The 16,268-nt window shown below is 43.3% G+C and overlaps 1 gene segment (V, D, J or C); it reads right to left on the bottom strand.

Annotated features, from left to right (window-relative positions):
• Positions 1 to 4,908: 4,908 nt before the first annotated feature.
• On the bottom strand, positions 4,909 to 14,721 carry LOC107149104. The segment is given in 3 exon segments: positions 4,909 to 5,414; positions 5,515 to 5,597; positions 14,628 to 14,721. Coding segments are annotated over 2 exon segments (384 nt in total).
• Positions 14,722 to 16,268: the final 1,547 nt, after the last annotated feature.

The raw sequence follows: 16,268 nt of genomic DNA on the forward strand, positions 1-16,268 counted from the left end.
TGTTCTAGAGTGGCCAACTCTCCTCCTGAATGAAAGTCTGCTGCTAGTTGTGCTGTAATTCTGTGCAGGAGACTGGAAAGCATCTTCCTCACAGGTGGTAAAAGAGGGCCTGAGCTGAGCATGCCCAGTTCCTTCCTTCAACATCACAATCAGATCACTGGGTTTTCCCACTAGAGAGAGGAGGGAGGGGAAGAAACACTGCTCCAGAGGATCCCCACCCCTCCCATCCAGGGCAGCTCTCCAGGCAATTATCATTTTCCCTAAGATGCTCAAGGCTTGCATGGCCCTCACACCTGGGACTCATCCATTACAGGGTGGGCCAGGAGAGGGGCAGGCTGTGAGGACGGCGTGGCTCCCACCTCCTGGAGGTGTCTCCTTCAGAATCAACCACTGCTCCCCTGAATACAGCTCTGGCCACAGAACACGTGAAATGGTGCATGACAGTGTGGCAATTAAGTAACTCCAAGGCCACCCTGGCTGAAAGGCTCAGAATTAGTTTTCTAGTCACCTTTTCTTCCCTAATCTGCCTTGCTATATTTCTGATTTTGATGAAACAAAGATCCTTTGACAAGCTTAAAGGACTCCTACTGTATCACCAATGATAAAATGCCAACACCAGAGCCGCCTCAAATTGGACTATGTACCACTTCTCCCCAAAATTCCTTTCAAAGACTAAAGGGAGGCCAATCTAATCCTCGACTCTATCTCTTCTCAAATCTCATGTGTTCCAGGCATGGAACAGTGTTTGTTTGCATTGCAGTTCTTTTTAAAATTTCTACTAGAATGATACACATTAATCATCTCTCCCTCTACTATAAAAAAGATTGAGCTGAATGAATTTCTTAATTTTTAAAATGTTTTAAAAATTTCTTTGTTCCTTCTCAGAAAAATAGTGTTAGCAATCTTCAGAGGCATTGAACAGCTTCTTTGATTTTATGTTTTCTTTCTGATCCACACCATTAGCTTCCTAATATATTCTGTAGACTTGAACTCTGTGATATTAGCTGAGATGTGAAATTAGCGATGTCTGGGTCTTCTTAAACAAGCACTATTACAACAAACACTGTGTGCCTTCACTCTCCCCTGTCCTGTAGGCCCACTTCTAAGGTTCCCTCTTTTTGTTCTTCCTGCTTTTTCTTTCATGTATCCCATTGTGCATTTGACCTTCCTAAGAATCATAGTTTAGCAAGTAATTAGGCAGCTCCTTGAGGCTCAGATGATCGCTGAAGATCATATGATGGTGTGAGTTTTGTCATTGATCTCCCCAAGCACCCTCTTTTGCAACTGTTCCAGATGTATGTGACCTTCATAGACAAGTGATTTTCAGAGACATTCATCACACACCCCAAATCTCTGTTCCTTTGGGGGGGTTCCTCCAGGGTGTCTGTGAGATCCTGAAGGTTTTTTTCCTGGTGCATTTTTCTGAGGCCCAGTCATCTTATCTACCGTGGCAATAACTATACTCAGTCCTCCTGTTTCCTACCACCCCCTTTGAGAGCAGCTTGCCCTGGCTGTAATTCTTTTCCCCTTTAAAGTCTGTCTTTCCTGAACTTGGGATCCCCCTTCTCCTGTCACCTGGGAACACTAAGATGCTAGTACTGCTTCTGCAGAAATCTCCTATGTAGTTAATCCATGTTTTTATTTTTATTTCTTGAAATGTTTTGTAAAGGCTTTTATAAATTTATTCCTACGTTTCGTGTTATTAAATCCCCTTTCCTTTATTAGCTAAGCGACAGTGGGACAATTATGCACATTCTGCTTCAATTTCCTTTGCTGCAAGACGGGGCACTGACTGAATGCTTTTAACACCTAGTGAAATGCTCAAGATATAATTAACTCCATAAGGCTTTCTTTCACAAATATTCTTCCCTTTTTTTCCTGTCCTGTGGGCAAAACAGAAGCTTAACCTGCAAACACTGTCCAGTCTCATCTATCCTCTTAGCAGATTTAAATTTAATTCCATGTGTCACATGCTGGGAAGCACAGGCATTCTTTGGAGCATGCTCTAAGCTTTTGCAGTCATTGAAATGATTGATTTTGGATTTTTGTGTATACCTAATTTCTATCATCTTCAGTGTCCTTTTCTTTACTTTTTGTCTAAAACAGAAATTGCCTCGTGGTTGTGCTTACTGTCATTTCCTATCACAAACTGTAATATTTCTGTCTGAGAGCTCATGGTTGTTGATGGTTTACTCTCTTTGACATCTTGGACAATCCTAAAAATAATAATTCTACCATGACAATCCACTTGAGGAGACTTTTCAATGAGTATCTCCTCACCATCTGAAAGACTTGTATCAGTATTGACCCTGTATTTTTTTGTAATCTTCTACCAGTGAACAGGGAGGTTGCACTTACCTAGGATCTGAGCAAATAGCAGACAACATGTGCATTGTGGGGGACCCAGAAGCCTGCAGCTGCCTCCCACCAAGTACATATTCTGCATTTTATTTGAACAAGTGGAAATGTTAATAGGCCTGTTACTGACCACAAATACTACTATTGCATATTATGAATGCATAATTAGAATTATCTGCTGTGAAGATCAAAGAAACTTAACTATTTTACATGTAAGGCAATTAGACTTTTTGGGAATTTGTAGTTAAGTGTTTAAGAATGACCAGGTTGGAATATCAGTCTCTGTAAAAGCTAGTGGCCACACTTGGGAATCACTCAGACACACCAGAAATAGTTTACCAGATTTGATGCCAATCAGGAACTGCCAATAACACTGTGAAGCCCCCACACCCTAGAACTCACTGGTATAAAATGTCACAATTTATTACTCCTCCTGTGCATGGATTAGATGGACAGTCCTGTGTGTCTTGGTTCAGTGATCTAGATGCCAGCTTTTTGTTGAACAGGTGGTTTGTGAATGTTTTGTGTATTGCTGTAATATCTGTTTTCCTCCTCCTAACAGTCTTTCACAGGACAATTGTTGTTAATTTTGATGAGGTCACTGTATCTTGAAAGATTCCAAGCAGGGGAGTTGTGCACTTAAACAGAAGCAAAGCAGAGTTCAAGGGAATTCCTGGTCTCCAAATGTATGTAAATATAATAGAACCCATGAGAAAGTCATTTTCACCATGAGAGCAGATGTGGAAGACCTGGAGGGCCTTTCTGAGCAGGAAGAAGAAAGGAATCTTAGCACATTTTATTCTCACAAGATGCATCTGTCAGTGACATCATCCAGTGAGCCACTGTCCCCAACTTGAAAGTTCCCTTCAGAGGAGGCTGTACAGCTGGGTGATGAACTGGTCAGGACTAGATTCAGTTTTAAAAGACCTGAGATACAGATCTACACATTAGGCCCTCTGCAACTTGTTTGACATTATCATCTCTCAATGACTCCTCTCCAGATCCCCTCACCTCAGAGCCTGCCCATTCCTTCCATCTGCACCTCAAACTCCAAGCACTGAAAAACGAATCCCCTATCTCATTGCAACCAGCTTCTCCTGAACTCTGGTTTTGCTCTCACTGATGGCACAAGGCCCCAGTCACACAATCACAACCAAATCACCCTCTGTTAGGTACAAGCTGACCTGTGGCTCCCCAGGAAGAGGAAGAGGTCAACTCACTGTGAATCTACGGGGACTGCACTGATGTCATGAACACCTGCCTCTTCCCTATTGAAAGGACCTGTCCCCAGCACACCTCCTCTCAGGTTGGCGTTATGGGAAGCTGAAGCATGCTCTGTTTCTTAGGGTGGTCAATTACGTTATCTGCTTACAAAGAAGGAACAGAAGTCCACATGTGCTGTGGACACCCAGACAGCCTTCTGAGTCCCCTGCACCTGAGAGAACCTGACAACTTTAGATAACCCACAGTTACAGGCAGGCTGGAGGCATCTGATGTGCCTGCTTCCCTTGAAGGCATTGTCCTCTTGCAGGGTGTCTTGAACCTAGAGTGTAAGACTGTGCTCCTCACTGCTTTCTAACCAGCAGCATTGTTTGTTCCTTCTATTTCCGGGTGCCTACATGTGGCAGGCCAAATTATGTTCCTCTGCAGATAGGTGTGACTAGTCCCTGGAGCCTGGGAATGTATTACACTGCATGGCCAGGGGGACTGAAATTTTCTAATGGAGTTAGGGTGGCTCATTGGGGACACAGATAACAAGGAGAGTACCCTGGAATGTCCCCCCAGGCTGCTGTAATCAGAAGGGCCTTAAGATGTGGAAGGAAAAGGAAGAAGAGCCAGAGTAACACAGCCCAAGGGAAGGCTCAAGTGCCACTGTTGGCTTTGAAGGTGGAAGGGGCCATGAGACAACGTGCTAGTGGCCTCCAGTGACTGAAAAGACAAGAGAACAGGTCCCCTTCTGGACCCCTAAAAGGTGTGATTTAATTTACTACAACTGCCATGATTACAAAATTGTTTTTTATAGCAAGTTTTCTTTTGTGTCTCAAATAAAATAAAATTCTCCCTCAAGGAAATGAGAGAATTATTTCCTTCATCTTTTCTAATAAATTTTAAATTTTGCATGTCACAATTAAGGATTAGTGTACCTGAAATACACTGTCATGTAGGAATAAAGTGGTCCCAGGAATGAGAGGAGGGACATATGTTTAGGGTCAAAGGAACACCCTGTGAGGACAAGTCCTCATGGGGGAAATAACTCACAGAGGAGAGTGTGACAGGAGCTGACAGCCAGGGGACAGGTGCATGGAGGATGGAGAAACAGGAAGGCACATGACACAGACCCCTAGGGCTTCCCCCCAGGATGGAGGCAGCCAGGAGCAGAGGTCATGGGGGAGGAGACTCAGGGCTGAAGTAGAAGAGCCTATAGGAGGATGAGGAAGACACTGAAGCCCTGGGGTGAGAAGGTGGTGGCCTTGAGACTAGCAAGGCCTTCAAAAGGAACCTCCACTAAGATGCATTTTCCTTTTGCAGGTAGAAAGAGAGGGCTGCTGAAGAGAGCAGCTGCAAGCTAAGGGGGCAGGGAGGTCTGAGGTCAGGCTGAGACTGGCAGGGGAGGACCTCAGCACTGAGGGCCTGTTGCCCAGGCTGTGAGGTCCCAAGGCTGGCAAGGGCTCTGCTTCCTGGGGTGGCCAGGGCTCCTGAGCACAGGCAGCCACAGTCTTCCTATTTATGTGCAGCCAGGAGGTGGCCCTGGAGCACTGTGTAGTCACTGGTGGCACAGAAGTACACAGATGTCTGGGAGCGGGTGGTGGACTCCAGAGTGAGGGGGAAGTCGGTTTTGTTTGATCTGGAGACACTGTACCCGTCAGACACGTCTCCTTTGGCAGTGTTGCCAACACCATATGAGTGATGGATCAGCTGCAGCCCTTGCCCTGGGTCTTGTCGATACCAATACATATAGTCATAGTTGTAGGTCTGGTGGCATCTCAAAGTCACCTTTTCTCCTGTCTCCGTGATGATATGCCTTGGGTTCTGGGTGATTCCAGCCTCCATGTGTCCTGTGGTAGAGAAGGACACAAGTTTATGTCACCTCAAGAGAAAGACTTGGATTGAGGCCTTGGAATTCCCGAGAAGGAAGCCCCCAAGGCCAGCACTCACCTGCCCACAGGAGACAGCAGGCCACACAGAGGAAGACCTTGGTGCCCATTTTCGGGCCAAGGGGAATTCTGTGTTTTCTAACCCTGTTTGGGGGAAATAGAACTTTTGCCATGAGTGGCTGAGTAATGACACGCTCTTCTACAAATGCATGAGATGTACAAACAACCTTCCACACCTCTTGCCTATGGAAAAAGTCAATTTTCATTTACATATATATGTTTATATAGTATTAGGAAATATGATAATTTAGAGTATATATATATATATAATTCAACAGCTCTGAGTGGAAAGAATTTGTAGTCTGTTTTAAATTATTAGGGTGGATACTCTTTTTTTTTTCTGATTTTAGGAAGGATATTTGTTTATCTAGGCATTTTTTATTCCCTGAACTATACACTTTCTTATTTGTGTACTGTTTTAACTTTTCCCCATATTTCTTCAATTTAAGAATATACTAATGGCAGTCGTAGTGCCTTCTATAACTTTGCTGCTCCAAAGTCATTTCAGATTCCTTGTACTAGTTCTTTTATTTGCCCAAATTCTCAGAATTGGATGTCAGTGTGCAATGCTCTTCATGACTACGTGAGTCATCTGACCCCAAAAGGTTTAAGAGCAGCAAGACCAAGGTCATTTCTACTTGAAAAAAAATTTTAATCTAGTCTCACAAAAAGTCAGGAATCCCTTCCAAGCAGTCTCATGACTCAGTGTGTCTTTATAGATGTGGATTCTCCCTCAGCTTCAGGTGAGGCCAGGATTCCTGGCTACCTAGATCGCTATGACAATACTCCCGATCAAAACAAGAGATGGATCATTAGTGTTGCAGATGAGATATCGGCACGTGACTCGTGCCTCCACTGTCACAGGGAAATGCTCTGTCCTTGTTCATAGGATCTTGTATCCACCAAATAGGAGAAGATTCATTGAATCATGTTGGCGGCCATGCAATAGCACTGAGTGCTGTTCTTTCCCACACAGGCCATAACTCACTGTGAGGCCTCTTTTGGTGTCTCCACATCTCAGTGGAGTCTTGATAGGTACTTTTTACAAGATGTCTAGTGAGAAAATGCACAAAATCAGACAGAGATCAGGAGGAGGTAAAAGCAGCATACACAGCAGAGGGTGTGGTAAGACCTGGCCAACCTAGGAAGATCTCTCCTATCTGTGGTCAGAGCTCAGCTGGTTCCAAGGTCCACCAACAGAGGACATTTGGAATTCCCTGGCTCTGAGGATCATTTCTGTTAGGTGCAGGACAGGCTGAGTAAGCTGTCTGCAGGGCATGCCAAACAAAGTTAGCTGTAGGATGACCTGGCCGCTCAAACCCTCTGTCTGATTCTTTATCACCTGTTTGCTTCAAGCCCAAACGTCCAAGCCCCCGCTCAAGGCTGAGCACTTCGCCCCCCTGCTCAAGGCTGAACACATAGCCTGCTGCTCAAGGCCGAGCACTTAACCCCCTTGTGTGCCAACAAGGCAGCTTGCAAACCCAGAGACCCTGTTAGATTTAGGCAGCACAGCAGAAGGGCTATAAAAGCCTTCCCCAGCTGCCCCCTCCCACTTCTCTCCTTCTTTCTTTTTTCTTTGTTGCACTGCTACAATAAAGATCTCTTGGTTGTTCCGAGTGTTGTGGTCACTTTTCTTTCAATTTCCAACATATAGTCTGATTTATCAATAATACTCAAACTTCTTTGGGGAAATCTACATCCCCCAGGAATATCGTCTTTTCATTGAATTTGTAATTAATTATCAAGTCACACACTTTCTGTTGTTGGAAAGGTACACTTGACTTGGATCTATGACAGACAAACATGCCCTTAATTGCATGTGTCTTCGAAGTTGAAAGGCAATAAACTATGTAACTCTATCCCATAATGTGACATCCCCCTGCTGCCCAGCTGGTCTTGAATGGAAGAGACTCTGCTCTGATACACATTTTGACAAAGACCAGGGAGCAATAATGGATTCCAGCAGAACTTTTGATTTTGGAAATGTAGGTTTCCATTCTGCTATTGATACTTGTAAATGTGAAATACTGGGAGAGTCTGTGGGCTTCGTGCAACCTCCTCTAAATAAAGTGATATACGGTGATCATCTATAAAATGGATACAAGTGTTGATCCTTACATCAAAATTCATCATGAATGCCCACACTCTCCACCAAGTAGGGTTCCTGCCACTTGCTAGGAATTGGAAGGTGCCAGGTTAGAGGTAAGAACATTCAAGGTCTGGGCCTGAATGACCAGGAGCACTCTGACTGAGCTCAGCAGGGCAGACAGAAGGTTAACAAAGAGCTAGAAGCATTTGGGGGCGTTTGATAAGTCTGGGTAGCAACCCACAGCTCCTCTGCCTAGAACACCCTCAGCTGGGACAGGAAGGTTAGGGTACAGAAAGCCAGTGGCTCTGCAGGGCTGTGCAAGATGCTGGCACACAGATACGTGGCTGAGTCCCCCAGCTCCAAGGAGCTCATGTTCAGCTCAGAGTGATAGTCATCAAACTACTGAGCTGAGAATCGATCAGGGAGGTTTCCCTTGTTTCTCTGCATCTTTTCAAAGTACTCAACAAGGAACTGAGGCCCCTGACCAGGAGCCTGCTGGTACCAGGACACTCTATTATGTCCAGACATGGGATAGCACTTCAGAGTGCCCTTTCCTCCCTTTGCTCTGATTAGGTGTCTCGGGGACAGGATGACTTCAGCATCCACTGAACCTGGGGAGGAAGGAGACAGGAGTGAACACCTAACACAGGGAGGAGTTTGATCTAAAGCAACAAGAAAGGACTGTGGCTCCAGGGGCTGTCCCCTGTGCTCAGGACTCACCGGCTCCCAGGAGACAAAGGGTGATGCAGCAGAGGAGCCTGGGTCCCCAGGCAGGGTCAGGAAGGACAGGTCTAAGCATCTTTGCACTCAGGGTGCTGGTCTCCTGGGCTGAGAGCAGGCACTTGGCTCCTCCCTTTTCTCTGTTTGGAGGATTTGCTGTGACATCAGTGATGTCGCTCTTCTGATGCCAGTGTGCCTGTGGGTTCAGCAGGTCTCCTGTAGCCCCTGGACATGCTCAGTTGATGTAGTCCTTCCCCATTCTGTGGAGCTTCTGTGGGACAGGGGCAGCTGGCTGTGCTGATCAGGGCAGGCCAGGGTGTGGGGTGGAAGTCCATGCCCACACTCTCCAGCTTTCCTGGGAGTCAGGGGCTTCTCTCTCTCCACCTGGATTGGGGTGTGTGCTGCCCCCGTGGAGTCCAATCATATCCCCTGTCAAAGGGGCTCCCAGAGAATCTTGATTTACCAAGATGCAGTTCATGGTTCCGTACTCTGAGTCATTCATGTGCACTTCATGGGATGTGTGGAGAACACGATTCACCTGTCCTGGCTCCTCAGGTGTTATCCCTAATGCAGTTCCCCAGCCAAGACCCCTGAGCCATCCCTCTCCCAGAAGCACTGGCTGCAGCTCAGTCAGTGGACCCCCAGTGCCCTCTAGTGGCCACTGTGCAGTGTTTAAGATGCAGCTGTAGGGATGCTAAGTAGGCTGTGGCTTTTTAATGAAGCCTCAGGAACTGCAGGACCCAGCAGAGCACTCACAGATTTGAGATTAACCTGCTATAGTCCCTGCTGTCATCTAGGAGTGAGAGAGAATAAATCAAATTCCTTTATTCTTCTGAGAAATTGAATAAAATTCTAAATCTTACCAATTAATGTTGTAAGAAGGGAGAACCCTCCAGTCATTAGATGCCAGTTTCTCTGGGAGTGGAAGGAACTTGGGCAAACCCAGGCAGTTCCTGGAGGGTGACAGTGGACTTCTATGCCCAGTGAGCCTGTAAGCAGCTGGGACATAAGCCAACCAGCCCCAGGAACAAGAAACTGCCTCCCTACATGTCTTCTTTCTTTTGAATATTCTGTTCTAATCTCTTTAACTTTGTTTTTCTTAAGATTGAGTTGATATTTTTCTTTATGATTGATGTGTAGGAATTCTTTATATTACCTCTATAATTTGTCCATTTTATGTAGATATAGGTGTGTAAATAACTCATAAGTATTAAGTATACACAGATATGTACTAAATGATCTCTTTTGTAGAATATCATTTTGATTTTGGTGAAGAATAAAATAATCCTCGAGGGAGAGCCCGTTTTCTGCCTCTGTTAGGAATTTTGGCCTACACATGATCATGAAGAAAACTAGAGAAACTTTCTTCCAGAAGCTTTAGACCCGAGTTCTCACATCACTGAGGACTTTGGAACACCTGATATTAACTTTTGTTTCAGGTGAGGATCAGCAACCATCTGTGGAGGCTCATATTTTATGTGTTGTGCACCGTGGAGTCTTGGTCTACTGACTACTCAATTTTCATTATAGCGCAAAAGCAAACACACAATATAAAGGAATCAATGTGGCCTTTTTCCAGTAAAACTTTATTGGTACTGAAATTGGTATTTTGTATAATTTTCATAGGTCGCACAATATTACTTTTAAAATGTTCTCAACAATTTAAAAGTGTAAAACAATCACTGTTTGCCTGTGGGCCGTGTGAAAGCAAGCACAGGTCATATTTTTGTCCTGAGTAATAGTTTGCCTGCGTCTGTCCTCCAGAATGAGATAAGAGCTGAGGTTCATTATATCTGCATGTCAAGATGCAGTCTGTCCAGTAAGGTTTGTTGAAAAGACTGTTTTTTTAACCTTCTTTTGGGGTACTTTTAGTGATTAACTAGGGTCTAACATATGCATCTGTGACTTACTACAGTCCACCTGTAAAAATATTCTCTTTAACCATACATTTTACATAAATTTCCTTTATTTAGTGAAGGAAGTTTTGTATTATGGAGAGTTTGTTATAGTTTTTTGTTTTTTTCAGAATAGATATTGAATTTAAATGAATGTTTCCTGAACATCTATAGATGTGATTATATGGCTATCTTTTTTTTATTCGTTAGTTGAATGTAAATCAGTTCATTATTAAAGTCATGCCACTGGCTATGACATTTTATCCTTTTTAGATATTGTTGTACTCAATACACTGTCACTTTGAATGAATAATTGAAACTGTATTGAATACGGCAGCTATTTCACATTTTTTGTTTATTTGTTTAGTACTTCTGACTTTGATGTCAGAGGAATGCTCATCTCAGAGGGATAAGAAATTATTACCTGTTCCTCAGTTTCCCCTATTTCTGCTTTTGTGGCACCCTACCATCTTCAAGACATTTTCATTTTTATCCAGTATAACACACTTTCTACTTTTGATTTATTTTTGCCCTAGGAACCTTTTTTTTAAATGTTGTTTAATTTTGAAATATTTGGTATTTTTCCAGACACAGTTATTTGTGTAATTGAGTTCTAATGTAGTCCCACTGGAGTCAGAGAATGCTTTACCTTCCTGGGAGGAGACATAGTTTGACTGTTTTGTTTTTTTTTTAGATTTGATGCCATTGTTGATTTGGTTAAATTCCTGTCTGCCATCTTGTATTTGTTTCCCATCTCTCCTTTGGTCTTTTTATTTTATATTAACTTGTGGATTAATTGAGCATTTACATAATTTACTTCTTGTTTTCTGGCTCATTAGCTCTAACTCTGGGCCATTAATGACCATGTTAGTGGTCATTCCTGAGTTTGCAGTGTACATCTCTGTCTCAACAGTCTATCCTCCAGTGACTGCACATAGGTTAGGAAAACCTTACAATGGAATGGCATATAGTCATTAGCCCTCTTCCTTTCTTTATGTCATTGATTTAAATTTCAACATATATTGCATATATTGCAAGACTTGTGCTGTGTTAGAATTGTTTTGGTAGATAGGAAATCATCCATTCAAACATTTCAAATTAAACTATGGACATTTGTGATCTCCTATTGCATACTAGGCTACTTCAAGTTTTTCCTAGCTCACTTATACCCTTATTTTCTTTTGTCTTTCATTTTGAATTTCTTATTGTTGTATCTCCTAATGCATTCTCTTTCCTTCTGTGATGTCTAATCTGCTGTTCATTCCTCCAAGGTATTTTTCATCACTGACATTTATTTTTACTGCTTGATTTGGATCTTTTAAAATTTTCTCCATTACTACAAAGCCTTGAACCTATAGGCTACAGTGATAATACTGTTTTTTTTATTTATTCTGCCAGTTTGTCACTGTTGAGTTGGTTTCTATTGATTGATTTTTCTCCCCATTAAAGATCATATTTGCTCCTTCTTTGTGTGACTGGAATCTCTTTTTTCCATATTTGGGATTGAATCCAGGGGCACTTAACCAAATCCTAGCTTTTAAAATATTTTATTTAGAGACAGGGTCTTGCTAAGTTTTTTAAGGACTCTTTAAGTTGCTGAAGCTGGATTTGAACTCACGATCCTCCTGCCTCAGCCTCCTGAGTCATTGGGATTACAAACATGTCACCACACCCGGCTCTGGAATCTTTGATTAGATGCCAAATGTTGTATATTTTATACATTTGGGTGATAGGTATCTCAGTATTGTTGTTAATATCTTAGCTTTGTTCTATGATGATCTTTAGTCACTTAGGAAAAACATTTTTAAAAGAAAAAGAAAATTCTCAGTGAGCATATTTTTCTTGAAGACTTTAGTAAGCCAATTCTAGAATATATATGAAAAATTTCAAAAGCAACAGTCATCTAGAACCACTGACAATAAATGTACAAATAAATGCAACATTGTGCTATTAGTGCAAGAACTAAATAGGTAGACAAATATAACAGACACCCAGGAAGCAGACCAACACATGCATAATGACTGATTTGTGACAAAAGTGTTATTACAGGGCAGTGAGGAAAGTATTATCCTTTAATAAGCCACATTTCTGAACCAGGGACTAACCAGTGGATAACTATGCGGAAAAATATAACCTGATCCCTTCTTCACAAATGAAGAATTAATTGCAGCTGGATTACAGATTTCAATTAAAGGACTGAAAATTTAAAGACTTTAGGATGAAAAATAAGAAAACATGATCATTTGAAAGTAGGCAACAATTTCCTAATCAAAATACAAAGTGATAACCAAAATACAAAGCGATATAAGAAACAGGTAAATATGGAAAAATTATGGCTTAAGACCTTATACTTTTCAAAGTATCACACCATAAATAAATATATACACCAGCCCAGTTATCTTTTGGGTGTGAGATAGCTCCAAAATACCCTTGTGTTAGGCAATGAAGGAATGTTCAGAGGTGAAATGATTAGACTGCATCACTGGATGGCTCTATTTGAAGGATGAATTATTTGAATGGATTACTGGGTGGTAACTACAAGCAGGTGGGGCATGCCTGGAGGAAGTAAGTCAGTGGGAGTTTGCTTTGGGGGATTATATTCTGTCCCTGGTTCTTCTATAACTCTCTGCTTCCCATCTTCCATGAGCTGAGCAGTGCTCCTCCACCACACACTTCTGCCATAATATTCTGACTCACTCAGGTCCAGAGAAACATAATCAGTTGACCATGGACTGAACTTCTAAACCTCAAGTCTAAAATAAGCTCTCCTCCTCTAAGTTGTTGGTACCATGCATTTTGATCGCAGCAATGAAAAGTGAATTAACACAATCCCATGAACATATACAGTTAGCATACTAACACATAGTTAAAACTTTAAAATGTGGGGCTGGAGTTGTAACTCAGTGATACAGCACTTGCCTAACATGTGCGAGGCACTGGGTTCAATTCTCAGTACTGCATATAAATAAATAGAATAAAGGTCCACTGACAACTAAAAAAAATTTAAAAAACAATTATAAAATGTTTAATGAGATATAAATGCCAACTCTTGTGATCCCTACACAATATATTTAAATTATTTAACTGCACCCTGTTAATATTTACAACTAAACTACTAAGAAAAATCAGGTGAGTAACACAGAGTCAAAAGACTGGAAAAATAATCTACAGAAAGGGAGGGAGAAAGACCCAGAGCAACAACTGAAACTCTTGTGCCCCTGTTGGGAGTGTAAATTGTTATAACCACTTTGAAAACCTCCAGGAGTCCCCCTTGGTGGATGCTACTACTGACTGTGTCTTTGAATCACTTTCCTTTGACACCTTCTCAATTGGGGTTATGTTTTATGAAATCAAGCTGAATTTGAGTTCTATTCTGAAAGAAAGTTAGACTGAAGAAAAAGAGAATTAAACTGAATGCAGGGTTGTTGAAAGAAATAGAATGGCACTGTATGGACATGGGTTGGTGGGCATGCCTGTGGGGACAGTGCCTTCTGGATAATGACAATCCTTAATAGGATTCATGTTTCTCTTTTTAATGCTGGTGTTGCCAATGGCTTAACATGGCTTTGTTCTGTTGGCTCACTCCTTGGTTTAGAGAGGTCTGAGTTAGACACCCAGCATAGGAATTTATCAATAATGTACTGAAGTTACGTAGTTGTCACTGTCCCTGAGACTAAGCTCTGGTGTTCAAAGCCAATTATTGAATCTTGACTGAAGCTGAGAAACACCAGAAAGCAATAAGCCAAAATTTTCTCTACCCAACATTGTCTGTCTTAGTGATTCAAGGTCATTTCCTGACCTCCTCCTGTTGGAAGAACCCCTGAAGGTACAGATGCCTTCCTTCCCTTCCATGGGGAAGAGACTGGCCACTCCCTCCTGCAGGGCTTCTGAGAACATGAGGAGGGCTGAGCACAGGGGTCTGTGAACAGGAAGGAGGAGCCTGTGCCACACTGTGGCTGAGCTGCTGGCACAGAGGTACACAGCCGAGTCCCCCTGCACTGTGAGCTGGATCTCCAGAGTGGAGAAGGATCCCTGTGGCCTCTCAGCAGAGAACCGCTCACTGGGCATCCCTGACTTGTCTGCTGCACGTTCATTCAGGAAAGACATCAGGAACGCTGGGCCTTGCCCCGGGGTCTGCCGGTACCAGTAAAGGCCTTTGTGTCCAGAAATTGGGTCACACCTGAGAACTGCATTCTGTCCTCTCTTTGTGACTTTGTGCCTAGGGGACTGGGAGACTCCAGCATGGGTGTGGTCTGTGGAGACAGAAGATGGGACAAGAATCAGGAAAATATTAGTCAACACACACACACACACACACACTGAATTTGAGTTCTATTTTGAATACACACATGTGCACGTGCACACACACACACACACACAATGAAACTGCTTGGTGTTCTGAGGACTCACCTGTTCCTAGGAGACAGAAGCCCACCCAAAAGAGTAGTCTAGTGCCCATAGCAGTTCAGGAAGGATGGAGGCTCACCAAGGCAGGGCCATTGTGAAGAGTAGAAGAGGAGAAGGTCTGTCCCTTGTCACCGCAAGGCAGTCCCCACAGTGACATCATTTCCTCTGTCCATCCCCACAACCTCAGAACACATGATTTACATTAGAAAATGCTTGACTTGTGGAAATTAGTTCTCCCATGCTTTTTCAACAAGTGACTGTCACAAACCCACAACAGACCAGCTCACACGCCCAGATTGACTAACTCTCACACATTCTGAACCCTGGACTAGGTAACTGGGAACTGAAATGTGGAGACCACCAGGTCAATAAAGATTTGTTTTACTTTTGGTCAGCTAACATTAAGGAGCTTATTTTACTACATAGTTCCAACTTATTCTCAGTTAAATGACTACTGTTTGCTTTGGAGTCAGAAGCTCTCCTTTGAGTAGAGGAAGGCATCACATTCTTCAGGAATTAATCCTTCTGGGCTGGACTCCAGCACCATGGAAGCTCATGAAGAAAAAGAAGCAAGAGACACAGGCCAACTGCTGAGTAGGAGAAAGACCTCAGCCACAGTCATGAAGGGGAATCTAGATCAGAGACACTTCAGAGGAGTCCAAGGTCCACCTGGAACAGAGGAGGAGCATGGAGACCACAGCAGGGGCGAGACAGGGGGTGCCCCCGAGAATCCTTCCTGGGTCAGAGGTGTTAACTCAATCTTTCCTCATTTGGAAACATCTTTCCATAATGTTTCTGGGTTAGAGCTGGTCAAGGAGGCATTTGTGTAGGGTTTTGAATATAACAAAACAGCCACCTTTGCATGTGGAAGGTCACTGTGGTCAGACAGGGAAACTTAGGGATTGACAGTTACACAAGTGTGCACAGACCACAGGTCCTCTTACTTCTGTACCCTGTGTCTAGCTTTCCTCCCAATGTCCAACACAGCCAGGCAGTGGAGCCACAGTGATGCCCCACACAGAGGCAGCTGCTTCCCCAGAAGCAGGCTTCACCCACTTCAATAGCCTGCCCTGTGCGAGTCACACCAGGTGGCTGAGTGTGGTCCAATCCCTCTTCCCTGCCACTCCAGCCTCTGCTGCCACACCAGAGTTCCAAGAGCACCGACTACTGACCATCCCTTGACTTCTCCCTTCCAGACCTGCTCTGCCTCAGCTCTGCCCACATTTGTGTTAGGCCTAATTTCTCTGATAAACCTCTTCCCACAGTGCTTCTAGCAACTATTGCGCTGATGGAAACTTATTAATAGGTACCAGAAGTGGTTTCAAGGAAAGAAGACTTACAGGAGGGAATTCTGAGAGCATCTTTCAGATCTGATGAGATTTCTTGTGGACAATCAGACTGAAGTACAGAGCACACCTCTGGGGGAATCTGGTGCTGCAGGAAACCATGCAGGGAGACCCAGGACAGAGTTGCCCCGTGTCAAAGGGATGTGACTTTTCCCAGTTAATACTGGATCTCATCCAGGGAAAAGGGGGGCCTAGGGTGTTTCTATAATTTCTTAATCCATCTTTTCTGTCCTTCATTCACTTATCTCTTCTTAATTAAATGGGATTCACTGTGCACAAAGCAACATAGGGAATAAGA

Source organism: Marmota marmota, unplaced genomic scaffold, assembly GCF_001458135.2.
Source record: "Marmota marmota marmota unplaced genomic scaffold, marMar, whole genome shotgun sequence".
NCBI classification, from domain to species: Eukaryota; Metazoa; Chordata; class Mammalia; order Rodentia; family Sciuridae; genus Marmota; species Marmota marmota.